Source organism: Crocodylus porosus, unplaced genomic scaffold (genome assembly GCF_001723895.1).
Source record: "Crocodylus porosus isolate Cpor-Errol unplaced genomic scaffold, CroPor_comp1, whole genome shotgun sequence".
In the NCBI taxonomy this organism is placed as follows: domain Eukaryota; kingdom Metazoa; phylum Chordata; order Crocodylia; family Crocodylidae; genus Crocodylus; species Crocodylus porosus.
Window position 1 is genome coordinate 96,356,703 of NW_017728947.1, and position 27,112 is coordinate 96,383,814.

Here is a 27,112-nt window from a genome sequence, read left to right on the forward strand (position 1 = left end):
ATTAAGTGGAGGTCCTGTATCTCGGCCAGCAACCTCCTAGAACGGTCCAACCTGGCTGACTGTTTCTCCCAGCAGATGTCTGGGTAATTTAAATCACCCATGACAACTACATCCCTTGCCTTAAGTGCCTCTGCAAGCTGGCCCAAAAATTCCTGGTCCAGCTCCTCCCCTTTGTTGGGGGGTCTGTAGTAGACCCCCACTGTTAAATCCCTCTCCCCATGGCCCCCTTGGATCTATATCCAGCTAAGAATCTTAAGGGGAATATGTCTGTATTAAGAAATCTACCTCAACTACAGGCCTGGGTTACATAACTAAAAAGTGACTACATCTCCCAAGTTGAACACAGAAAATAAATTAATTTTGCCATCACCAGTTTTTACCTGTATATCAAGAGATCACTTTTCTTCGTAGTTTTCCTTAAAGAGTGACATATTTTGGCTAAGTTATTGCATTTTTAAAAAAATATTTTGGAGAGTAATTCTTCAATATCCAGAATGCAAAGACAAGTTTCATTAATGTCTCTTCTCAGTCAAACTTAAATGGTATTTACATACATCCAGAATTTTTGTTGTTTTTTTAAGCCTTAGTGCATATACGTATATTGAAAATACAGATACTTCCAATATGGTATTTCTTCAGGTAGTTTCAGAATCAGCTAATGCTTAGAATATAGTCTTTGTTTGCTTGATTTATGTGGAACTATCCAATTTCAAATAACTCAGAGCTGGAGTTAGATACCCTTAATTGAATGGTATTTAATGTACAAATGGCCCCACTGAAATCAATGGGTCAGATTGTGTTCTGCCTTTCAGGTACTAAATGGTACTTTACCCCAAGTATGATACTGTTTCACCCTGACTTGAGTCCTTGACAGACTGATAATATAAAAAGTGGCTGGGTTACCTTCCTCACCACTTTTTGTGACACTTCTGAGGCTAAAGTGGACATAGCCAATGTGTTTAGTGATTTTTTTTTTTTTCAGTGATTTGAGCAGGATGGAATGGACTTGCACTTAGCTGTGTAAGTGCCATTTGGATGCCTAATTACTGGGATAGGTTCTGGCCTAATGTGACTGCCAGTATCAGAATCTTCAGTAATAAAAGAAATGAATTAGATCTGTGACCTAGAAGAGATCAGAGCTAAGCCTCTCTTCATGCATTGACACTTTGTTAAAGGTGCTCATTACCCTTTGATTTCAGCAGGGGCCCCTTGCATCTACAGGATCAGAACCTTCAAGGCCATCTCCCCTGTCTTCCACTGCAGGTCCCAGCAGCATATTACATATCCTACCATGAGTAATATCTTAGCCATTATTCCTGAGTGTCAAAGACTGCACGTGGGAGTTTCCAAGCATGCAGGAAGAAATAATACCTATGTTCAGTGAGCCTGTACTGGAAAGCTGGATAGGCCATCAAAAATATGGCTGTATCATTCCTACAAAAAATAAATTATTCAAATGAAAAACTATTTTTATTAATAAAAGAGGGTGTTCTTAGGGCCATCACATGAGGACCCAACCATAAATCTAGAAGATTTGGACCCAGTTTTTGTTAAATGTTAATAAATTCCATTTTAAAATATAACTGTAATTTCAGTTTTTTATAATCCTGTGGAAAGTGGCAAATAAGATCCAGGGTATAAAATTGCTGTGTAGTGAATCAAGAAGACCATAGCGCTCAGATCTCAGTGGTGGAGATCATATAAAGACCTGGGTAGATATAACAATGAGTGATTGTGGGTTCTGCTAGCATGCATGTGATCTGCAAATAACTTCATTTGCTTTTACTTTAAACAAATTAGTAGAGGTTTGCCATATCAGAGCCATAGTGCGTGGTGCATAATGGTGTATATTAAAATTCAGGGTGGCACTGGTTTCCGTATGGGGAAAAAAACCCTCATATTAGAATGTAATTAGCCTGGGCCAGCATCATGTCTCACAGCACCTGAAGTCTTAGCCTATGTGTGAGGCCTCCAAGAAGGGCAGAAAAAAGTCAGTACTAGGTTTCAGAAAAGTCAAAGTTCTGTCCCCACCAAGCAAGCAGGATTAGAGCTGGCTCGGTTTCTGTAGCCGATGGCACCTACGAGAGTAACATGCTTAGGAAGTTTTGACTCCTTTACCAAATAGCCAGATTCTCGTTTACAGCCAAGTCAGCTGCAGCTTTCAGTGCAAATCTGGAGCAAGGGTTGAACTCATGCCTCTGAATAAGTAGCAAGACACCTTAGCTGTACTGCCATTGTGCCCTGGTACTGGACACAGCTAGAGAAGAGTGGACTTTTGTACTGCAGTATTTTGAATTTGGCATTACAAGATATACAAGGCAGTAATTTCACAGGCCTTTACCACCTTGTAATTAGAGTCCTTGTTTTTTCTAATTTTATCTTCCTCCTGTTCGATTGTCTGTGATGAAAATCCAGGCTGGTGAGAGAGCAGTCTGATAGCTTGCATAGTAATGCAATGTGATGTAATTAAAACATCAATATAGAAATTTAATTACATTTTGAATGTTATGTGTAATGAATAGTTCAAGTGGCCTTCTTCACTGTATCTCTGTTCTCAGTAGATCACATCAAGACAATTTCTGGATGGCTGAATCATGACTAAATACAGATATTATCCACACTGATCTGAGAGAGAGAGAGAAAGAATGTAGACTGTGCATAATCATATGATACAGAGCATTACTATTAACATGTGGTATAGAGTTTTAACAGCAATAACAACTGTGTATAGCTTAGAAAAAAAGCTGGGAAATCTGCCCATGAGCTTTATGAGACTCTTATTTTCTGACCTAAGTTAAAAACCATGTAATGAGCCACTCAGTTCCCTTTGCAGTCAATAGAAAGAGTCGCATCGACTTCAGTAGGAGTTAGATCAGATGCTTTTTGAGCTATTTTCAGAGAAGCTGCTTATAGTAGCAGTGGGAATATTTGTCCTCATAGCAGGTATAGTGAGAAAACAGACTTCAGGCATAAAGAGGTACTCCTTGAGTCCAGATGAGACAGGAGGCAACAGTCAAGTCCCTGGAGGTACCATAGGGTTTGAAAGATTGATGAAGCTCTTTGTAAGGAATAGTTCACCATGCACTGTATCTCTTGTTTTATGTTGCTTACTGTTATGGCACTGGAGGCCACATAACAGATGTTGTCCCATTTCTATTGAAATGAATGGTAAAAAAAAAAAACTCCCCTTGACTTAAGGGAGAGCAGAAATTGAGCCTGATAGGTTGTTTTATGTAATGGTGACAGTCCGTCTTTGTATCTCTGTCCCAAGGTGTGAATTAGTATTTCAATTATGGGACTGCAGCATTGCCATTGTCACTGTTTAGTAATGAGAGTGAGGCTGTTGAATCCAGGTGCGGGATGCTCTTCTTAGTGTACAAGACTCCTGGGGAACCAAACAGAAACAAAGCTCCCAATTGTAAGGCCAAGTTCAACTCGAATCCAAAAAACACTGGGTTCAGATTTTGGAGTCCAGTCTTGCCCTGTTGAAGTTAATAGCAAAGATCTTATCAACTTCAACGAGAGTAAGGCCGAGCTAATGTTTAGGTACAAGATTGTGAGGAAAAGGAGGGAGTGGGATGACGTTTTGCGATTTTTTTAAAGATGCTTCTGGGCACACGTTGCTGTAGCGCCCCTCCAGTCACTGGAGTTATGCTAATTTATGTAAGCACAGGATCTGGCTTTTCAGCAGTGATGAGGGGCATTAGGAGAGAGATGAGTCCCTACCGTGCTGGCCAGTGCACAGACATATGGTGAAAAGAGTCACTGATCTAGAAAGTTTATAATGCGTCTACTAGCCTCTGGCATGCTGTGGGCATAGACAAACTCTCTGGTTTACAACAAAATCTTGGCTGGTACAAGCATTCATATCCTGCATGACTATATGGAGGGCCATGTTCACACCCACAAGCACAGAGGGCCGGTTTGCTGTGCCGCGGAGGTGGGGAGACGGCGACAGGATCTGTCAGCATCCGTAAGGATCTGCCTGTGGAGATGATGAATCAGCATGTCTGGGTGTTAGGCTGACCCCACCTACACATGAAAGCTAATTCAGTGCATCGCTTTTTACTCCCCTCCTTCTTAGCCTAGAAACAAAACTAGACTGACAGTCCTTTCATGACTATTTTAAGAGCCAGGGCAATGCATTTAAATGCAGTCACTCCAGCTAATCTGACACTGCTATTATGTGAGTCTTTGGATTAAGAGTACAGGAGTTAGTTAAAATCCCTTGGCTACTTCTGTTAGGCTTGTGGGGAAGCTGCTGTAAGGCATCTGTTCACCTTTAAAGGGATAAGTACAAAGGGTTTCATCTTTTGTCAATGTATTGAAAGTTGCGCTGATGTCCTGGAGGATAGAGAAAACACCCTTTGGCTGCTGAGGGGAGATGCGCTTTGCTCTGGAGCCTGTTCTTGGTGCCCTAACTCCTACTGGCTCCAGGGGAGTCCCTGATGATTAGCAGGTACTCAGACCCCCTAGCTTGGCCAGTTATCAAGCAGCTACTTTTTAAAAATTATTATTATTATTATTATTATTATTATTTTTAGTATCGGATAACTTTTTTTTTTAGTAAGGATAATTTATGCTTTTAAACAGAATGGGAGGGGAAGCATGCATCCTGTTTAACAGCATGAACTATCCTCCCTTATAAACACCAGGAGCTGAATTCTGATTTGTTCAGAAACCCCCTTCGAGCTAATACCCAGGGGCCTGTCTAAGCTCTTGGGGCGTTTTTGTTCTTAAATGGCCTGCTTGGGATCCCAGACCCTTTATGGTATAACGAAAAGAGGGTCTAGTCATGTACCAGGGTAACATGGATGAACATAGGTTTATTTTTGTAAACCATGTATGTAAATAAATTAATAGCTAATATTTTGGTCACATCTGGCTCTTTCCCCATTACTCCAATAACAACCCTTACCCATTTCCATGCTATAGAATACGTACAGCACATTGTCCTAGTTTTCTTTGTTTTGGGATAGCGTGTGCCACTATTGTACAAAAAGTAACAACCTCAAATGCTCTGTATCAGCTGTGGTCTATCTAATGTTCTCATAAGCATCTTATTCTGATGATTGTGCCCGAGCACTCAGTGAATGATGACAAGATCTGGATGTTTTTTTGTTATTATTTAGTTTCTTTGTTCTTTTAAGGCCTGAAAAGGCATCCTCAATGGTGTAATTTAGCTATTGAGAGCAATGGGACTATTCAATTTACACCAGCTGAGAAGCTGGTTGTGTTTGTATGTGTGAAAGTGTGAGCGCTACTGAAGGAAAGCCTGGGCAAACGGGTGTGTGTTGCTGTTAGGAGAAAAAAAAGGCCCTGGGTGCAAAGTAGATGATTTGTTACCACTCTGAACCGGATTGTTAAAATGATATCCTAGCCCCTGGACTAAGGAAGACAGCTATGTCAGAAAGCATATAGGCATAAAGTTAGTAGGATTGCTTTGAGTTTAGGCTTTATAACATGAATGGTATGACATAAACTATAATAATCCTCCATATTTTTGAAAGGCTGTTGGCTGCTTTTTCATTCAGAACCCTCTTATGTGGTGAGTCAGGGCCAGCTTAAGTCTCGCTACAATGTGGGTGTGCTGTTTTTTTGTTTGGTTGTTTTTGCCTCGCATTAGTAGTTCTGCTGACTGCAGGTACTGGAGCAAGAGCTGATTTCTGTTTGGCAATCCAAAAACATTCATGATAGAAGCTGAGACTTAATATGTTCCGTGTTTGTCAGTGACCTCAGCGATTTTCCCCAGTGATATCCGTTTCTCATGAAAGGTGTATTTCTTATATAAATCTGGAGGAACTCACTGTGTGTCTGACAAAGTCACTACTATGTGAGCACATTTCAGTGGGAGGGAGGGAAGTGATGATCTCATGTGAAACTGCTGAACAAAAATAAACATGTTCAGCAACTGCCTTATAATGATTATATACTTAAAGAAGAGCCTTTTATTGCTTAAAACTTCACAGAACTCAGAAATAAAGGGAGCTGTCTTATGGGATGTTTAGAAAGGAAGAAAGTCGTCCCCAGTAATTTCTCAGGGTGAGGAACTATTCGAAAGACAGTTCCCCCCTGCCACTCCCGACTCTAAAATTCGTCATATTATCTGTTAGTTTGAAACTGCTCTTTATGGCCGTGTCCACACATGGTGTGCCACCACTACTTGTCCCCAGGGAACGCCCGTGCCATACAGGCTGTGGCACACGGTAGGTTACCCTGGGTCGGATAGGCACTGAGCTGGCCCCAGCTGGGATTCTGGGGGCTCCCGGGGCTGCAGCAGCTGCAGTTCTGCTGTGCGGAGCCTGGCTGGCAGCCATAACACATCTCCAGGCGGCCTGGCTCCACTTCTGAGTGGCGCGCATTGCCCGTGTGTGTGCTGTTCTGCTTTTTTTTTTTTTTTTTCCCATGGGTTTTTTTGATCCCTGGATATCCAGATGTTTGACCCCAGATATCCAGGGTTCTTTGGCCCCTGGATATTCAGGTGTTCTCTGTGTTGCAACGGAGCAACACAAAGGGTTTGTTTGTTGTTTTTTTAGCTGCTCCACTGCAGCATAGAGAACATCAGAAAAGACGTGTCTGTGGCACCACATGCTCCACAGCTGCGTTCGTCTGGACATGGCCCTGTTTCTTCAGTTTAGGTTTAAATTAACTCAACATTGTAAATCCTTGCATTCTCCCATCCTTTCCTCTTGCTAGTAAACTGAAGTGAAACTGTTCGTTGGCGAGTCTGTGCATGTTTGGTGGTGTATTCTGTGACATCTAAGTACAAACTAAGTCTCAGTAATAGACATTAACTGGATTAGTGTAATGAACATCTTCAGTTTACCTAATACCATTTTTGGTATGGAGGTCAACTCACCTTTGGTTTTATATGCATCTCAACTTTGTTCCCAAATATTTTTCCACTCAGCTTCTAAGTATAAATTTGTAATACAGATAGGACACTCAGAAAGTAACAACAGGAATTAATTAACCTGTAAATGGAGCAGTGTGGTATCTTTTGAAAGTGTATATGATATATGCTTGCATTATAGTATTTGCTGTAGGATAAAAAAAAGGACATTAGCAGGTTAGAGATTGTTTATGAGTGTGTTCTCTCTCTCACACACGCACGCACGCACGCACGCATGCACACATTTAGCAAGCAGAATGAAACATGCCATCATTTCAAGTATCAACAAACCTGTTGCACAGTATTTGGCTTAAATGTTTTGGATGGTTTCTGCTGTGATTTCTTTAGAATATTTTGTAATAAATTGCACATTTACTGTTTTTTTTATGGTTTTGTTACTTTTGTTCTCCAGTGAACAGAGTATTTGCCAAGCCCGGGCTTCAGTCATGGTCTATGACGATACCAGTAAGAAATGGGTGCCAATAAAACCTGGACAGCAGGGATTCAGCAGAATCAACATATACCACAACACTGCCACTAACACCTTTAGAGTAGTTGGTGTTAAACTACAAGATCAACAAGTGAGTAACCAATATGCTTTGTTTCTTGAAAATTCTCCTTTGATATTTAAAGATATCATTTAGTAGGTAGCTAATGCATAATTTCCCTCACCCACCAAGCGTTTGTTAATTCATATTTTAGTCCAGCCACTTTACTCCTGTGTGCTTGATTGACCAATGAATGTACTTTTATCTGTTAAAATTTGATACTTTTTGTTTGTTTGTTTGTTTGAAAAAAGTACCTTCATTAAATTTCCATCATGGAAGATTTTCATATATTTTCCTTCTCCGTTTTCATTTATGATCATATTATCTGCTGGTGGCTTTGCTCCCTGCTGTTCATCATGACAATTCCATTCATAGTACAAACTTTTAGCATTGTACACGCTGAATAAACCATCATTCACTCTTCTTTGAGCATCTTCTAGATATGATTCTTGCCTTCCTAACTAATACCTCATATTGCATTTCAAAACCCTAGGCATGTATTCTGACTTCATGTCCAACAGCGTCAATCCAGAGTAACTTGTTTGGCTTTAATAGAGCTACAGGGGATTTACTTAATAAAAACTGAGACCAGAATCAACTCCTTACTCTGCATGACAGGGAGCCATTACTGCTAGTGATGGCACATTTGTTGATCTGAAATTTGATAGCAGTTGTTCACTTGGTGTCATGTTCACATTTATGATCCAGTAAACTATTAGGACTAGAAATCATTCCCAGTTTAGTTTGTAGAAAAAAGGGCTGGGAGCCAGGGGGCCCTTTTTCTGTTTTTAGCACCACCCCAACTCATTTGGGACATAAGGAACATTGCTTGCATTCAATGGGTCCAATTTTCTCCCATTGGTAAAATGTGATAATGCTTAGTATGCTTTAAAAATGTGCTACGGTGCAGTGGTTGTTAGTTGTTGTTAGAAATTTAGCTGGACTCTCACTACCCTGATTAAAAAAAACAACCGAGGCAACTTTAAAATGATAGTGTGTTTGTTTTTAGCTGCATCTTTGAAACCTCCTTCAAAGCCATATTTTCTACCTCTGCTTTTACCTTTTCTGGGCAAAACAGTTGTAGGTGGGTGTGTTGTATTTATTATACATAAAATTAGTTTTATGTTATATGTCCTAAACATTTTCTTGTTATTCTCAATAGAGTGAAAATAGCTGCATCTGCTGTGGTTAATTAGTAATGAGATTAGGTATCCTGGTTTTAGCTTGGATGTCAGCATGGCTCTGAAATGCTGCAAATTAGCAAACTTTTACTAACTAACCAGCACAGAGAAAACAGATCATAAGTTCATGTGGGCCCTGCATAAATATCAGTTGTATAAAAATCACTAGCAATTGAGCGGTGTTTTTAAACTACATATTTATAACCCCCTAGGGCTTGCTTAATTAGATTCTACCATTTGAACGTAGGTCAAATTTGGGGCTTGAACTGTAAATCTTGATGATGCTTTAAATATATTATTACATTAATATTAACTACTAATCTTACTGCAAAAGTACCTATTTATATGAAATACATAAGGGGACACGCATCACAACTGAAAATATCTAAAAGCAGAAGTAAACAAGTATAAAACACCTTACTTCTCTACGGTTTGAGCTATTCAAGGTGAAAAAAGGTTGTGAAAGATACCTTGGGGCATGTCCCCATATGCTGGGGCATGTAATTGCAGCAGGGAAAAAAGTAGCTGTAGAAATTTGCACCACTACCAGGATCTCCTGGTAGCAAATTTTGTTCCCGGTCTGCAAATTGGCAGCTCAGGGCATGTTTTAATGTGCCAGACTTAACGTTGCATAAAACGTGGATTTAAAGATAATTGCAGAAATTCATTTACAATCAGATCCATTTGAATATATCATGTATAATGTATATAACTAGTATTTAAAATACCTTTAAAGACATTTTCTGGCGTGCAAGGGATGGGGTATTATTGGAACCAAGACTCTCTAAATGTTGTTTGCCTTTAACAATAACAGCAACAAATTCCAGTGTTAATTGTTCTTCACTAGGCCAGCTCATGCATACTTCCAGCTTGTGTGCTGCAAAGCTGGATTGAAAGGCAAAGGTTTGTTAGAAATAAGACATCAAGTTTTCCTGGATAACTATTTAAAAGAGTCAGGTCCTCAGCAGTGTGGACAGGCGTAACAAAAATTTAATGGAGCTCTGCCAATTTATACTAGCTGAAGAGTTTTGTCGTCTTACTTTGGGTCTTTCAGCATCTTTCATTTTAATTTGCATTCTGTCGTTTCTTACATCTTCCACTGTATACAGCTTTTCCCTTTTTCTTTCTCTGGCTGGTTTTTCTTGCTTCTTATCCTGTCTCCTTTCCCTTTTCTTGGTTCTCCCTTTTATGACGTTTTAAGTAGTCTACCCTCATTTTCCTTTTCTTGTTCTCAGTTTTAGCAGTTCTGACCACTACTAAAAAAACTCACTGCAAAAATTCCATCCTGCAAACATGATGTTGAGTGTGATCATATATAAATTTAGTAACTGGAAATGGTCACTGAACCTCAAGAGTTGTTTGCTTTTAATTCGCACGGTTGCTTTCTCTGTCCCAGCTGCCGTGGTTAAGTATATACTAAAGGCCTATGGTAAACGAAGTCGTCTGTTTCCGCTGCACAGATGCATGTAGCTGCATAGACTCCTGCCAGCATGATTGACAAACCCAAAATGCAGCAGCAGTAACAGAGGCTAAGGCATTTTTGGAGCTGTGGTCATAATCAGCATGCTAACTGCTTCCGTTTTGTTAAAGTTCTTCACTTTGAATGTATGCTTGCAGAAAGCAGCTCCTTTAAGTCAGAGCTATGATTAAGTGATTTTTAAGTGAGAGATTTAATATCAACTGATCTGGCCTTAGGGGAAACGAGTTAGTGATCTTACAATCTGCATGTGGCAGGTCTGTCCTAAAGAATAGATGAGGCAAGTCAAACATGAATTGCTCTCCTGGGAGATTTGCATAATGCTTGGACCAGCAAATTCATGTAGAAGTGGGACTTTGGAACAGCTGGGACTTCTTGGATTTGAACACGGCACAGGCTAGGCCAGGATTGAGGCTTTTCTACTTTGATAGCATCTGCTGAGTTAAGTATACCCGGTTTTTTAAAATATAGGGTCAAATTCGCACATGCTACACTATAATGAAGTTGAGGAGGCTTGGGCCTACTTGCAGGAATGCTGAGTCTGAATTGCATTTATAGACATAGGAACCATTCTGAAGTAATTTAGCCAAAATCCTCAGAATTCTAGGAAGTTTTTGAATGTTTTGAGTACCGCAGTACCAAGCTAGTAGGAGATTCCTGTTCACCTGTATCATCACTATCGTCATCATCATCATCATCACACAGAGAATAAGACCAAACCATAGATCAGAGCCCCACAGTTTTCGGCTTTGTACAAACCCATAGCAGTACTGCCCCAAAAAGCCTTCAATCCAAGTCTAAGATTGAAGTACAATAAATGGGTTCAACAGACAATAAGGTAAATCTGGTTAGCATGCAGTGGTGGGAACGCTGAAAGATGGTGCATTTTAAAATGGATAATATGAAATGCTTTTCTTTTTACTATTCACAGCTAGGTTGTGGAGCTTATTGCCACAGGCTGTCATTGATACAAAGAGCGTAGCAAATTCTGAAATGGAATCACACATTTTTATAGGTAACAAGGATACCTGGCCTTACACAGGAAATACTAAAAGGAGAGGGAAAATAATGTTCCAAAAGAAATAGTAAGCTTATGCTTCAAGGCTTAAGCCAGTTGCTATATCAAATAGTAAAAAGGAAGCAGAACCTTTCTTTCGCAGCTTACTGCTGTGAAAGTTTACTTGCACCTACCTCTGGCACAGCTACTACGAGCTACCAATGGAAAATAACACCAGGCTGGACAGACCACTGGTGAGATCCAACATGGTAGATTCTTGACACACATGGCTCTGGAGGGATCTTCCCCTAGAAGTGTTTATAAAAGCTATCCTCTGAACAGTGGTTATTTATTTTAATTGCTGTTTCTGATCATCAGACTTTTAAAGTCAGGATTTATCTTGTGATCTCAACACCAGCTACAGCAAATGCCATACTTTGCTTGTTCTTTCGCCAGTGTATAAACAGCCTTCTCTTTGCTTTATTCCAAGCTTACTGACTAAGGGAGAGGCCAAACTCTTGCTATTTCCTTTTCTCTTTGCTGGTTTTAAGCGGGTCACCCTTAGAAACGCCTTTATAATTCTTTTGAAGCCTCTGGATAGATAGTATGTGTGTCTTCCTAAGCATGTGAGTTGATGTGATCAGAAAAGAAATCTGTCTTCATCCAAGCTAAGTGATGAGAGTGAGACCCCCAACGTGAGCCTAGTGCTCACTTTGCCCCACCTAGGACCAAATGCCCCACCTAGGACTAAATGCCTTCGGAAGCAAATCAAGTAATTTACCTGTCTTGATGAATCATTTATGGGGAAGCAGTTTTTTACAGTTCATGTCTTTCATTGTATTAATCACTTGTGTGCCACTCCATGAAATGCTCTTCAGACTTGCATAGACCTGTTATAAGTTGAGGAACTGATCTAGACCATCAGTGTTTGTCCCAGTGTTGGTCTGTAAGTGTCCCACATATAGACACCCCTCCAAATCTTTTCAGAATATAGTGATACCCCATTTACAAAACCAAGATAACTATATATCATAACCATAATAAATGCATTATAATTATATTATTAATTAATGTATTATTAATTGATTATATAATTATATTCACCCCTTCAGGTTGGTGGGGAGCATTCCCCTAGCTCTCCCCTGGCCCAGTGTGCATTTGCTCCTAGTACAGCAGTGGACTCTGCACACACAACTCCACTGGTGGGGATCAGAAACTGCGGGCCAGGTTCTTCTGTTAGTTACCCCAGGATGATTCCGTCCTGAGCTCCAGCCCTAGGGCTGTAATGGACGGATTTCAGGGATGCCCAGCTGTCAGGGACGAGGTGCTTGGGCTACATGTGCAGCAAATGGGGAGTGCAGAGAGGGTGAGAAAGGTAGGAGATGGGCAAAAGGATACACGAGATCTGGGAGGAGGGAGAGGGCAGGCCAGGGGGTTGCCGCAATGTAGTCGTTGCCGTTACTAGGTGGAACTGTGCCACGAGGCTCCTGCAGAGCCATATTGGGAAGCGTCTGTGGCAAAAAGTCACACTGCCTTTATTACGCAGGCAGGTGCACTGCTTCAGCTGCAGCTGTTCCTGGCTCAGCTCCAGTGTGCCTCCTGAAAACCAAGCACGCGGGGCAATCTCTACCCTTCTGCTGCAGCCACTTCTCAGTTCAGCTGCAACATGCCTCCTGAAACGCAAGGCAGGCCGGGCAGTTTCACTCTGCAGCAGCAGTGTCAGCATTGTAACACCCCTGGTAGGTTCTTGTGGCACCCATTTGAGAACCACTGCACAAGATTGTTGGGCAAAAGGAAAGTGAGTCATCATGTCTTCCTTGTCCTCCTGCTACTCTTCTTCTATTAGATGTAGTCAGAATACTCTGAATAGATTAGGCTCTTCAAAGTGCTTATGCACAGGCAAAACTGGTTTGTGAACCTCAAACAGCCTCAGGCATAGTGGATAAAATCAGCTGTGTTTTCCAGTGTCTAGGTCTGTCCCCACTTAAGTACTGGAACAGACAGAACTGCTGTAAAGTGCCTCAGACTTCACATGCACATAAACATTAGGTGGAACTTTGCATGGGGCTGGGGCAAATGGGAGCACGAAGCCTGAGTGGGCATGGTGTGGGAACCCCCCCCCAGTGGCTCCCCTGCCACTGACAGCACCAGTAGCAAGCCCTCAGGGTGCTCATGGCCCCTGTAGGGAGAGACACCCAGCAGCAAGTGGCTTCAGCCAGTTTCGGAAGCTGCACGTGGCAGCAAGGAGTGGAGCTAGGCCAGCTCATCTCTACTGTATGGGGCTCTTGTGCAGCTCCCGGGACTCATGTGCCACTATGAGGAAGCCCCACTCCCTGCTGCCACATGCAGCTCTGGGACTTCCCCAGAAAAGGTGGGGAGCCCTGCCCCCAGTGGAATCCCATGAGCTGCAGGTGGTGGCAGGGAGTGGAGCCAGGCCACTGGCTCTATTGTGTGGGGCTTTCCCCTGGTAGCACTCTCTTCCCCACTGCACCACACATCCCAGTGCGCTCCTACTGCGCTGTGCATGTGGACATACCTGCCGCTGCCCCACTACACTGTACACCCAGGTGCCTCTGCCTGCTGCACCATTGCCTCCAGGCTTCCGCCTCAGCTAAGCTCCCCCACTACAGGGAAGGGGAAGACAGAAGCAGAGGGAGACCCTGGCTGGAGCTGGAGCAATACTGGGAGTAGTGGCTGGGTGGGATTGCCCCGCGTGCTTGGTTTTCAGGAGGCACACTGGAGCTGAGCCAGGAACAGCTGGGTGGGAATTCTGGAGGTTGCAGCTTAACCCCTCAGCCTTCGGGCTGCCCTGCCTTACTATAACAGCTCTGAATTTGCTCTTTCTGCAGCTCTGTAGCTAAAGCATCATTTGCACTAAGAAAAATGATGAAAGTTTAAACAAAAATAGCCACCTAGAGTTTCTTGCCTAGATCAGTGTTTCTCAAACTTTTAAGACTCAGGGTACCCCTTGAGAGTCTCAAAACACCCCTTGGAAAATGCCAGCTCTTAGTTTTTACTCATTTTTCAACTACAGACAAATAGAGCAATTCTTCTGCTGCAGAAAACTCAAGAAAGACCACAGCAGGTCAGAATGTTATCAGTGCATTGGATTCCTATTTGAAATCTCTGGGTTTAATCTTGTGAAGTATGTTTGTATACCAAAGTGTTAACCTTACATGGCACCCCATGGCACCTTTGAAAGGTTCTTGAGGCACATCAGTGTGCCATTACACTCTAGTTGAGAATCGCTGATCTAAATAAAGTACCACTTAAAGTAAATATAGAACCTATTTCTGATTTCACACCATTGGGAATTGGGAATTTCTGCAGAGTAGCACTGGTGAAGAAGTAATGTGACATCAGTCTGGTAATTAAAATAAGTTAATGTTGATAATAGATTTGTATTGGCTCTTGAGTAATTCAGTAAGCACCGGCTATATGGGACATTTATGCACCTACCAAGGAAATTGCAATTTGATGTTGATTTGAATGACTGTGGACTGTGAAGCATTAAAGGAATAGCGATTGTGTCATTAATTACCAACTGACATACTAAGTTTTGCTCAGTTTTTTTTCTTTATATCTAAAATTATTAGACATTTACTAGCTATTTTGGCAAGATTGTCATCTGAAAAAGGTAACAAATATGTGAAAAGCAAGTACTTCATACATGCATTAGTAACTCATCTGATGTTTTTCAGCCAAATGTAAATTATTCTATCATACAGAAATGTCAGCCATAACAGTTATGACTCATCCGTATGTGGAATTATTATTATTATTTAAAATAACTTTTTTTCTCACTATGAGTTGAGAATAATTTTATTGAAAACTGATTAAATATAATTAGTTATCTGATTAATTAAATGTAAGGTTTTAACATCATTGCAAAAATAATCTCACACCTAACATTAACATAACTGTTCCTATTTCTATAGAATTGTATTGTTATTAGCTTCTATTAACACTCTACTATGGATGTTTAGAGTTGCACTCCTATAACACCAAGCTAATTCTTGCATAGCTTTGGCCTTTTATGCCATATTTAAGATAGGAGTGAATTTTCATTGTGGTGTCAAACAATTTGGGAGGAGGGTTTTAGGGAAAGGCTTTTCTATTCCTGTTTCACTCTTGTTTTACATGCAGAAGTGGTAAATTAGCAGGGTATGGGACTGCTGGAGATCCAATAAATCATGTCTTCTGCATCAGATACAGCTGGAGAGGAACTTAAAATCCCCATAGTGTCTCATTTTTAGGTCCTGCAGCTAGAGCAGTTTTGCCCCAATCCTGCCTCCAGGCAGATCAAAGCAGTGAGTTATTCCCAGAAAAACCTTGTCTGACAGCCACTGATATATGATGAGTTTCACCTCTTGAGGGCCAGACTTTTAAAAGGGTGGCTTTCCTACATAATTCCTTCCTGCAGTTGAGTGACATGCACAAATCTTCATACATAATGATAAATAGTGAATTGGGCAATGGAAGGTGCAGGTAGTCTGATCTACACCTGTACAGTGCTTACCCTTGTATCATTTCTCCTTAGTCTCTTCTGCTTTTTTATGGGATACCAAAACTATTCTACTTGCTTCTCCTTTCATTGTTTCTCACTCCTATCTTACCATCTCCAGTCATGCTGCCTTTGGCCTGGAAAACAATCTCCCAGCTACTGTGGCATTGGCTCAAACATTTAGTCTGCTGTGGAGAAGGACTAGGGCCAATAAAAGAAATCTTTCTCTTTTCCTAACAGCTGTGGATGATCCATCCCCCAAAAGATGCCAGCGCTTGCTGGCCCCAAGTCAAACACCTGTCTGTACTATGTGCACAGCTGCATGGTAGAAATGTTTAGGGAGGCACAAGCAGGTAACAGATTTGTTCAGCTCTGACAATTCTGATCTTGTCCACAGATTGGCATCTCCTGATAGCAAAACTCACACTCACCTTGTTCTTGCCCTTACAGGCATAACCGGTCCTTTTTTTCCCCAGTTATACATGCATATATACAATATTTTAGCCCCCATCTCTATCTCAAATTGCAGGTAGTGATTAATTATTCAATTGTGAAAGGATTGAAGTACAATCAAGCGACACCCACCTTTCACCAATGGCGTGATGCACGGCAAGTATACGGCTTGAACTTCGCAAGCAAAGAAGAAGCTACCACATTCTCCAACGCAATGCTGTTTGCTCTCAATATCATGAACTCCCAGGATGGAGGTAAACAACTTTTGCTTTCTTCTGTTAATTCTGTGAGTCTTTTCTATGATGCCTGCTGACGAGATTTATTTACCTCCATCACATGATGTAGGTACAAGAACTGTCTGTTGTTTCGAAAAACAGAAAGGTGTAATTGGTTTTCTTGTAGACGGCCTTTAAATAAAATAACGGTTGCTGTGGTGGGCACTGAGCATATTTGTATGCTTTTCTTCCCTTCCTTCTGTTTGTTCAGTGTATCTAGCCCATTCAGGAAAATTCTGCCTTCCTTCCTGTGGATTCCTACAGTGTGGGCAGCCCCACTGATTTATATGAACTATTCATAGAATACGGTTCTACCTATGTGAGTAACAGGGAAATAACAGTATCTGATCCTAAAGAAACTAAAGCTGAAGCAAAGCTGCAACATCAACTTACATGTAGAACTGAGAGCTCGGGTATCAAGCATCTTATCTCTCCGGTCCAGCCATTAAGCACACTGCCCTGGCTCCCTAGGTCAGACAAAAAGAGTACATGCAGCATGGGGATTGTGGTTATGTGATACACTAAGATGCAAAGGCTTACGTTCTGGACCTTGGCATATGCCATTATAAGTATTATATTAACTGCAGTTCAGGTTTCATAATGGAAAATGATTGCTTCATGAATTGAAAAGGTGACTAGTGGTGTGACTGCTTGTCATAGGGGCTTTGCTCTGCTAAGGAGGTCACTTTTCTAAATTTCTGCAAACTCTGTCCTACTGTATGTAGACAAATTACCACTTAACCTCATTTGTATGGCTGCTGCCTTGCTGAAACTCAAGGGGTGACTTGAGAGTAAAATGCGGTTCAGGATGTTTTCAGTCTACACATCTTTTCTCTCCAAAAGATGGTGCAAGCCTCCATTTTCTTTAAGTGTTGCAGTTCCAGTTTTACATCTGGTGTGTATTACAGAATTATGTTACCATCCCATCCAAGTGCAGCATTTCAGTGGTAATAATAGCAGCCATCTTGAATAAATGAAGCCATAACTTTCACAAATTGTAATAGTCTTTGATTCACACAAAAATGCATTTCTGCTCAGATCGATATCACTCTTGCCCCCTGCCCTAGCACCTGATTTAAAAAATCAGGAGAGAATGAGCAGATTCACCTCAAATTCTGTATTATGTCCAGAAATATCAGGGCCTAAATTCAGTCCTCTTCAGATCAGAAGACTTCTGGGTTAAGTACAGACGGTCAAAAAGCCTGAGGCTGAATCGATTCAGTCTTCAACAGATTACTCTAAACTGTGTAGATTGAACCAGTTAGCAAGTGAGCAGACATTCACTTTTGTTTCTGGAAATGCAGCCAAATGCCTACAGTGGCCCAGGCCAGAAGCCAGGGGAAAATAGAGCATGTCTCCCTGCTTGGCTGAAGGAGACAGGTTAGGTCAAGGCTAGCTTGCCCACCCTGCAATGGGGTGGGGATTGTGGGGCAGCTGCAAAGCATCCTGGGTCTGTGGGGGACTGTGAGTTAACTCGAGGGCAGGGGATCTGGGACAGAAGTTAAACTGATTTAACCAAAGTCAGTTAAATCTGATACTACATCCATCCAGGTTTATCTTGAATCAGTTTCAGCCATTTTGAAAGCAGTGATGTGCACTGAACTTCTGTTGTGTTACAGGTTTGAGCCAGTTTCCAGTCACTTAAAGTGGTTTATGCCTAATTTCTGTCCTCAAAGAAATTCTGTATGAGTCTGCCCCACCTCTCTGGTCTGTTTCTAAGACACAGTTTGACTATAGACATCCCTATTACAAATTTGGTTTCTTGTCTACATACTGAGCTCTTCAGTTAAAAAATAGAACATCCGATATCAGTGTTACAACAGCTGAAGAGTTTCATTATGGAACAGTTATAGTGATTTGATTTTACCAGACTTTGTGATGAGCATTATTTCCCTCCATAACTAAAATGTTTTATGTTTATTAGGCTCCCTCCACATGTTACAGGTATTGCACAATTAACTGGTTAATTGTGCAGTTACCTTCAGGTCAGCTATACCTGCAAAATAGCTATCACACAATAAAAAGCTGCAACCAGCTAAAAAATTAGACCTTGAAAATGTGTGCTAGCTTTATAGCTGATTGCTGTTCAGCTTTCATTTGCACCTTTAGCCATGGTCTCCCCTGCATCTGGGAGCCCTGACAGCTGACAGGGCTCCCAATTGCAGGTGTGCAGCCCCCAAGCCCTGGGGATTGCGACTTCCATGATCACCAAGTTTTGTGGGGGGGGAACCCCTGGGCCCACATGGGGCTCTTGGTCCTGTCTGCACCTTATGCACAGCTAGGACCCAGAGACCTCGCAGCCATGAGGCAGTCAATACCCAGAGGTCTGTCAGCTACTGGGACTCGACTCTCAGTCTTGGCTGTGTGTGCCTCCCCCTTCCCCCACCCCTGGCTCAGCAAAGGGGGCTCCCAGCCATGGGGGCCTGCTTCTTGCTGATGCAAGGGGAGCCCAGAATTGGTCTCCCCATACACAGGAATTAACATGTGAATGGAGCTAATGTGCAGTCCCTCTACAGTTGTATCTTCTGAATGTGTGGCATGGCAGGAGGCACAACTGTGTGGATCAGAAAGATCTAATTGTGCCTTTACGTGCACATGTAGAGGGGACCCTAGGTATCTAGGAAGTACAGGATTTGTGAAGTCCTGAGGTTATCTGGGGTACTCTGGAGAGATGGGAATTCAAACCAAAAGGGAGGTTTTTGTTTTTGATTGATTTGATTTTTTTTTTTTTTTAAATATAATTTGGTCTAGAAAGTCCAGTCTTAGGTGTCCTCAGTGAAGATTTGTTCCTCCACTGAACACTTTTATGTCCATCAAACTTTGAGCTCTCAAAATATCTGTCATATTCTGAAGAAACTTGATCTTGTCAATGGTTGATCAGTGACGATTAATATTTGCCATGATTTATTTAATATCAAAAGTCTGGGAGGTGATTTAGAGATGCGTATGAAAATGAAACCCTGTTCCAAAAACTTCTGCGCTGAATCCATGTCATGTCAGTGGATGAAGAATGGAGTCACATTGATGCAAATATCCACATCTCTAAAAGTTTCTAGCCCCTGTTGTTGCAAAAGCGAATCAGCCACTGAAACTGAAGAAGGCCTGTCCAACTCAGGGTAATGCAATCTATTTTATAGATTTCATAGATTTCATAGATGTTTGGGCTGGAAGGGACCCCAGAGGATCATCGAGTCCAGCTCCCTGCCCCAGGGGCAGGAAGTCAGCAGGGATCATAGGATCCCAGCAAGATAAGCATCCAAATGTGTTTTGGAGGCGTTCAAAGTGGGTGCTTGAACCACCTCCGGTGGCAGTCTATTCCAAACCTTGGGGGCTCGGACAGTGAAGAAATTCTTTCTTATGTCCAGCCTGAAACGGTCACGGTGGAGTTTGTGACCATTGGATCTTGTCATCCCTTGGGGGGCTCTGGTGAACAGTCATTCCCCCAGATCCTGATGAGCACCCTTGATAAGCTTATAGGTGGCCACCAGATCACCTGTGAGCCTGCGCTTTTCCAGGCTAAAGAGTCCCATGGCTCTCAGCCTGTCGTCGTACGGTCTGTTTTTCTGACCTCTGATCATGCGCGTGGCTCTTCTCTGCACCCTTTCAAGCTTCTCCACATCCTTTTTGATTTGTGGAGTAATCCAGCTGCAGCCTCACCAAGGCCGAGTACAAGGGGAGAATGATGTCCCGGGATCTGCTCGAGAAGCATCTATGGATGCAAGCCAGCATTTTGCTCACTTTACTAGCTGCAGCATCACACTGAAGGCTCAGATTCATCTTGTGGTCAACCATGACCCCCAGGTCCCTTTCATCTGTAGTGCTAACCAGCGTAGCACTACCAAGCCTATAAGCGTGGTGCAGGTTTCTCCTCCTGAGGTGGAGAACCTTGCATTTTTCGGTGTTGAGCTCCATCAGGTTCTCGTCCACCCATTTCATGAGTCTGTCCAGATCTGCCTGGATTACCCTCCTGTCCTCAGGTGCGGATGCTTTACCCCGGAGTTTGGTGTCGTCGGTGAACTTGGCTATAATTCATGCCTGTTTATTTATGTATTTGATATTCAGACATCAGCAATCAGTAAAACGTTTTCTTGTTGATGAAAATGTGTGTTCCTATGTTTTTATGTTTTTACTTTCAGATGAATCCACTGTTCAGAGAACTCATCCATGATAGGGCTTCTGGCTTAGTTTTTTAGAAAATTTGTCCCATTAAGATAAACTGCTCCTGCATCTGCTCATGACATGATTTGTTCTCAGAATTTCTTTACTAGTCTAACATGATTAATTTTAGCCTATACAGTGTTGAAGCCAAGGGGACACAGTGGTGGAAGCTAAAGCCTCACAGACACCAAAACAATGGGATCAGGAAGCTGATATATGAAGCAAGCAAACTAAAAATAGCACATCCATGCATAGTACAAAGGGCGGAAGGAGCTGCTGTGTTGTACTTGCATACCTCCCTGCTTGTTATGGTTAGATTACAGTGTCCAAAGAGAACTCCCCTATTTGTTTTTTGAGCCTGATTGCCTTTCTGCAGCCTCTACTTATCTGCGCACACGATTGTTCATACCTGTGCACTGTGCTGGCTTTTGCTGCTTCCCCGCCCCCCATTGCAAATTCACGCTATCGTGCAGTTATTGGATCTTGCACAGCAAAACCCATTTCTTCTCATGGCTTTTTAATATGCAAAATGTAAACCTGGTACAATGTGCAGGTGAGAGAATCATTTGAGTTTACAGGCAGGGGTCATTGCCATATGCATGTGCACCAACAAAACAGTTTTGTGAGTCCACAATGGAGGTTGGGAGGATGGTGTGCTATCAATTTGGCCCTTTATGCCCTTTTGTCCAATGTTGTTTCCTGCTTCTCTTCCCTCTTGGGCTAAATTGAACCTCTGCCTTCAAGGGAAGCACTGGGGTATATTCCAAGAGTTGGGAATATGGCATCTTTTAACATTTTACAGGGATTACCTTATTGTGTGGGGTGAATGTCCTTGTACCACACTGAATTCCTGGCAGTGTGGGAGTAGGGGAAGATCCCCTCTCTCAACAGTTTAGGTAAATTTTTAAGACTCCATACTGTCCAAATATTTCTTCTCACAGTATAAAGTGTGGATTGCGTTTTTGAAATGCTAGATTAGGAAATTCCAAAACAAAATCCCCAGATACTGAAAATGGGAATGAAACTTTTGGTTTAAGCCCTGCCCTTCTTCTAGAAATTATTTGTAATCCCACCTGGAGGAGTTGGCCCTATTTTGCAATGATGATATTAAATACTTGGATGCTAACTCCAAGGCCTAGGTCATCTTAATGTATCCATTGCTTTCAGCATTGTAAAAAAAAAAAAAAAAAAAAAAAAAAAAAGCAGCTCTTTCTTGAAAGCCTTCAAAATAGAGATCCCAAGCCACTTGCTGTTTTAAAGGTAACTTTTTAGTACATTATCTGACGCTGGCAGGAAGCTCAGCGCCTTAGTTTAGAAGGGCTACTACTATGAGCAGAACACATTTCAATCTTTTTAAAAGATACTTTCCTAGCAAATATCTTTCATCCTTCTGAGGTTAATACTAGTCAGTGTAAATCATGGTTGTTTACCTTTCAGCTCTTTTATGCACAAGTGCTTTATTTCCTTATTTCTCTCTGGGTTTTTGTTTTGTTTTGTTTTGTTTTCCTTCCACCTTTATGTTAGAAAATTAAAAAAAATTGTTCCTAAGCAATCAGCAAAATGACCACAAATGATACCTGTTCAAAACTACGCTCTTGCTCAGAGTTATTAGGGTTGTCATTTAAGACCATTAAGCTGACAAATGTCTTTCTATTAAATCAATTTCATGGGAGTCTGCTTCACAAGGTGAAGTCAAGCTTGTTTCCTGCCACTGGCTGCTTTGTAGCCTAGGTCAGTGATCCCTAAAGGGTATGGTGTGGCACACTAGTATGTCCCAAGAGCAGCAAAGTATATCACAAAAAATAGGTGGCATGGGGCCCTGGCCGTGCTGTCCCATGCGGTCGGATGGTATCCCTGCTGTGCCAGCCCTGCCAGGTGGACTCGGAGCACCAGCCCTGCACAGCAAGTTTGGAGCCCTGGTTGAAGGCTCGGATCGAAAACATTTACTCTTTTATCACGTGAATGCTCTTCTTGATATATGCTTCAGTAGCACTTGGATTGTTATGATTGGCCTTATAAGGCTAGACAATCCATAAAATATTTATATTTCTGAATTTAAATTCAAGCTGCACCTTATGGCTGGAGGGCCTGTTGGACACTGAGCGTTAACAGAGGAGTTGGCCGACTGGTACAAATGGCTTCCTTTTCTACATTATTGAGGGCAACATAGCGGAAAGTATGCAAATAACAGTGAAAGAACAGTTCAAAGGAAGCGCTTATGTAATGAGCTTTTATCGTAGAATAGCATTTCCTTGTCCTCTGCATATATGCTACCCACCGACTTGCACATGCAGTTAGCCCCGTATACTGGACAGAACATGCAGAGTTCAGCTGAATATGTCTCAGCCCTTATTGGCACGTACCACAGGGACAGCTCTAACTCAAGTTACCAATAAGCTCTGCACGGGAACATATTTTGGCAATGAGTGTAGATGTTCCTCACTCCCTTTCTTTGATTAAGACCTCTGCCGGCAGCCTCTTTTATTCCCTGGAGGTTGTTTCACATGTATTTGTCAAACTCCCATTTTTGTGGGCAGGGAGCTGAGCTCCCCAGGGAGCTGAGAGCCTTTTTCAGTCTTTGAGTGTTTTCAGCATACCTCTTCTTGTACTTCTTTCCCGGAGCAGCTGTATTTCTGCAGTTCAGTATGGGTACAGCTCATAAAGCACTGTCATCTGTAGATTGAAAAGCATGATGGAAGTGTAACATTCATCCAACAGATCCCATGTACTTTGGTAAAGATGCAGTATATTGCATAAAATTACTCTCTTAATTTGTAAGTCTCTGTCACCCAAGTATCAGGATGCAGATCATAATGCATGAGGTTCTGAATGAAATGGGATGTGGCATTTGGTTTGTGCAGAATTTCAAATTGTTACAGTCATTTTCTTTTCAGTTTGAACTATTCCGAATAGCCCGGCATACTTCTTAATAATTCAGAGGCAACAACATTTTACTGCTTGTGCTTTAAAGAATGGGAAGGTGAGAAAGTCAGGCTTATTCATGTTCCCCTCATCAGTGCTACCACTCCTGTGCTAGGTAACATTATCCCAAGACTTCGCACTACCATGAAAGATGCATAATGTGGGAAGACATATTGACGGTCTTTTCATTACAGTGCTGCAGACCCTGTAAAATTACTCAATAGTAGAGTAAATTTACTCTACTCAGCTGCAGGGAAGTGATAGCTGTTGACACTTTTAACGCTCTGAAAGGTTTGGAAACCTCTTTAGAGCAGTTGCTAGTCTGCATGATCTTGGTCACACAATGTACTGCATTTTAGCTTTCTGCATCAGGAGGTTAATACTTCTGAGTACCCTCTGGGGTGTTCCTCTCTCTACATGTGGGAAGCATTCTGCTTCCTCATGATCCCATTTACTCCCCAGTGGCTTTTTGTGCACATTCCTCCTAAGAAAAAGTATAATGAATCGAAGGAGAGCAACCCACAGAATGGGCCTGAGGGCCAGCTCGCCCAGCAGCTTACAGTGCCCTCACCAGCTCTCCTCTCCCGGAGAGACTGTCCTGTGTGTGCACACAAACGGCTGGCGAGTGTGTTTTGGGTTCTCCTATCTGCATGATTCACCCAGGGTTGGAGTCTGTTACAGCTCTAACTAGGGTGCTTTAATTCCATTTGGAGCAGCTCAAGCCTTTAGTTCTGGAGGAGCTGGGTTTAGCCCCAGAAATAGGGGTGCTCTTTCATAATTTGACCTGCAGTTAGTAGAAATGCTTTCAAATGTTAGTGGAGCCATAGATGGCAAGTCTGCTCCTATTACATGTAGAAGACATGGGTCTTTACCAAGTCTTCCTACAGCTCCCCAGGCTTTGCAGAGCTTGTCCGAAGCAGAGAGAGAAACTTAACTAAACTGTATCTCAGCTCGAGTGAGTGAAACACAGGAAGTAAATTGCCTGAATAGTTGATGAGTTAATTAGATCTGAAGAATCATTTCAGGATTAATGCTCTAAATATAATCATTAACTTGTCAGGGAATATCTCCCTGGCTTTATTTGTTCTTTTACTAAAGGTTAGGCCTCATTTATTTGTTCAGTTCTCCCAGAAGGAACAATCTGCAGTGGAAAATTTTCTCCCATGTACTTGCAAGATACCGTTTGTGGGGTGGCAGGACACTTTCCCAGTGTTTTGTTAATATAAGCTCAAGATAGTTTCCTGAACACCACTTTGCCACTTTCTCTAGGACTCCTGTATTATGTCTGTTCAGATCATCAGCGATAGCAGAGCAACTGCATCTGCTCTAGAGCAACAAAAGATTTCTGTAATCTTTGAGGAACATAACAAATCTAACAGCTCTTGCAGGCTTTAGTGATGTTTCTGTGGCACTAAATTCTGCTGTTTTAAACAAAAAGCATTTCAGGAAGGAAGCTGAGTATAAAGAGAAAAGTGGTAAGAGATTTAAGGAGGAGAGGCCTGCAGAGGAAAAGGTGCATACTACAATTGAGATTCTTTGATGCCACAATTCTCAGATTCTTGTTTTCCAGAAGTTGCTGTAACGTGGTTAACGTCCCATGTTCTTCAGCAAAAAGATGCCTCCCCCAGGCCTTTCTACTCATCTACGTATCTGCCAAAAGATCACGATAGTCTGAAAAAAGTTAATCCTAGAAAACAGCAGCATAAGTCATGCCTCCAGTCACTGTTTTACTGGAGAACGTTATAGGCTGTTCTTTTCTTTGGTGAATATGCTTTCTAGACTTGCCTACCAGTGCTGAGTCCTTTTAGGATTAATATCTATATCCAACTTATCCTATGTGAAGCATCTCCCTTCATGTTACGTAAGGCTAGATTGTCAGTATAGGCTCAGTTTTGAGCAGGGAGTGGCATGGACCCTACTTCACTTCAGGAGACTGAGTCTACCGTGGGCTGCTTTATCCTGGGAGTTAGGTACAAAGCCCCTCTTGCCATCTCCTCTGTTAACACTCAGTGTCCAACAGAGAAAATCATGTTGTTTTTGTTGTTGAGAAATAATTGCTGTGCATGCAGGTATCAAAAGGAGTTTCATTCTGTGCCCCTCACTCATGCTGAGAAGCAACTAACGGCTGCAAAATAAGGCTCACAGACAAGGTTGTTCAAAGTAGCCAAGGGAGGTAGACACCCAAATCCCAATAAAAACTATTGGTTTTGGCTGTTCACTTCCCTTGGGTCCTCTAGAAAATGTGGCTAATTATTTAGTTGCATCTTTCATATGTCTCGTTTCCAGCCTTTGCCTAAGTCTCTGTTTTAAACAACTGTTGTGTAGAAGGACTAACTCTCCTTGGTGAAGTCTCCATTGCTGTTTGCTTGCTCTGGCTTTATCTGGTGACTTGAGTCGCAGCACCATGTTTTGCTTACTGATAATGGACTGCAGGATTCATTTGTTTATTGGTAGGGCACCCAGTATCTTTCAGAGAAAAAGCAGTTGTTCCTTGAAACATCTCATTTTTAAGGCCTCTTTCAATTTTATGTTCACTTTCTATCACCCTTAGTTAAGTGCTTCAATCACCAATATCCTTAGGTGGTCTCTTGAAAAATGTGACTTCACTTCAGTAAAGACAGGAATTAGTTTAACAGGGTAGTTAGTATCTTTTAGTCTTTGGATTTGGCCCTAGAATTGGAAACATGGTGTGACCAGGTTCTATTTACTGTATTTACTCGAATAGATGATGACCCTGATTATAAGACAACTGCCTGCCGCCCCCCAGTAATTAGATTCCATATATGGAAAATTTTAATTTGGTATAATTTTCCAGATTTAGACTCTAATTATTGGAGGTTTTCCTTGAATTTGTCCCCCTTCCACTGCTACAGCAGGGAGAATAAATCTGGGGCATTAGGAAGTCCCTTAGCTTCCTGCCATGCAAATTTTCCTCCTGGCAGCCCCTCCCCCGCTCCCTTACTGTCAGACCTTGTTGTCCCTGAACACATGGAAGTAAGGAGCAAATTTGAAAACAATAACTTTGAAATTAAACATGGCTGTAGCAATTTGCATATAATGCCTATGCACTTAATTCATCCCATACTGCTGGATGTTACCTTTTTTTGAAACCGTTGCAAGTTTTAGCCAGATACTCCCTAAGCACATGTTTAGCAGCACTTTGGAATCTGCTTATGTATAGTACAACTTTTTTTTTGAAAAACTTTCGTATTCCAGGTCCAATCAGCCAAATCAGTTCGGAATCCTTTTGATTAGAGCAAAACTCAATTGTTCAAACACCATATGTGGTGCTACAACCAGGAAGTGTCATCTTCCCCAGACTTTTCAGCCTGGGGCTTCAGATACTCCCAAATCCATTTGGCAGGCATCCTACGTTCAAACTTGAGCCCAGAGCTCTTGGGGTTTGGATGCCCCCAAGTCTCACTTGCCCTTAGCCAATGGCCATAGGAGCAAGCCAGGGAGGAGTCCCCCGTATCCATAAAGTAGCGCGTAGCTGAGATCCTACACTGAGAGCTGCCAGCTGGGAGGCTGGACCAGGCTCTTGTAAGATGTCCTGTCCACAGTGCATTGGACAGGGTGGGATTTCATAGATTTCATAGACATCAGGGCTGGAAGGGACCTCGGGAGATCACATCCAATTTACTCTTGAAGGTGTTCAATGTAGGTGCTTGAACCACCTCCGATGGCAGGCTGTTCCAGACCTTG

At 42.1% G+C, this 27,112-nt stretch overlaps 1 protein-coding gene across 5 annotated transcripts in view; it reads left to right on the forward strand.

Annotated features, from left to right (window-relative positions):
- Positions 1–27,112, forward strand: part of EVL (Enah/Vasp-like) — a 195,568-nt gene that overhangs the window by 74,630 nt on the left and 93,826 nt on the right. For all 5 annotated transcript variants that reach the window (XM_019552505.1, XM_019552502.1, XM_019552506.1 and 2 more), the window contains exons 2-3: positions 7,305–7,473; positions 16,129–16,306. In XM_019552505.1, coding sequence (XP_019408050.1) covers positions 7,305–7,473; positions 16,129–16,306 — 347 coding nt within the window. The remainder of the gene's footprint in view (positions 1–7,304; positions 7,474–16,128; positions 16,307–27,112) is intronic.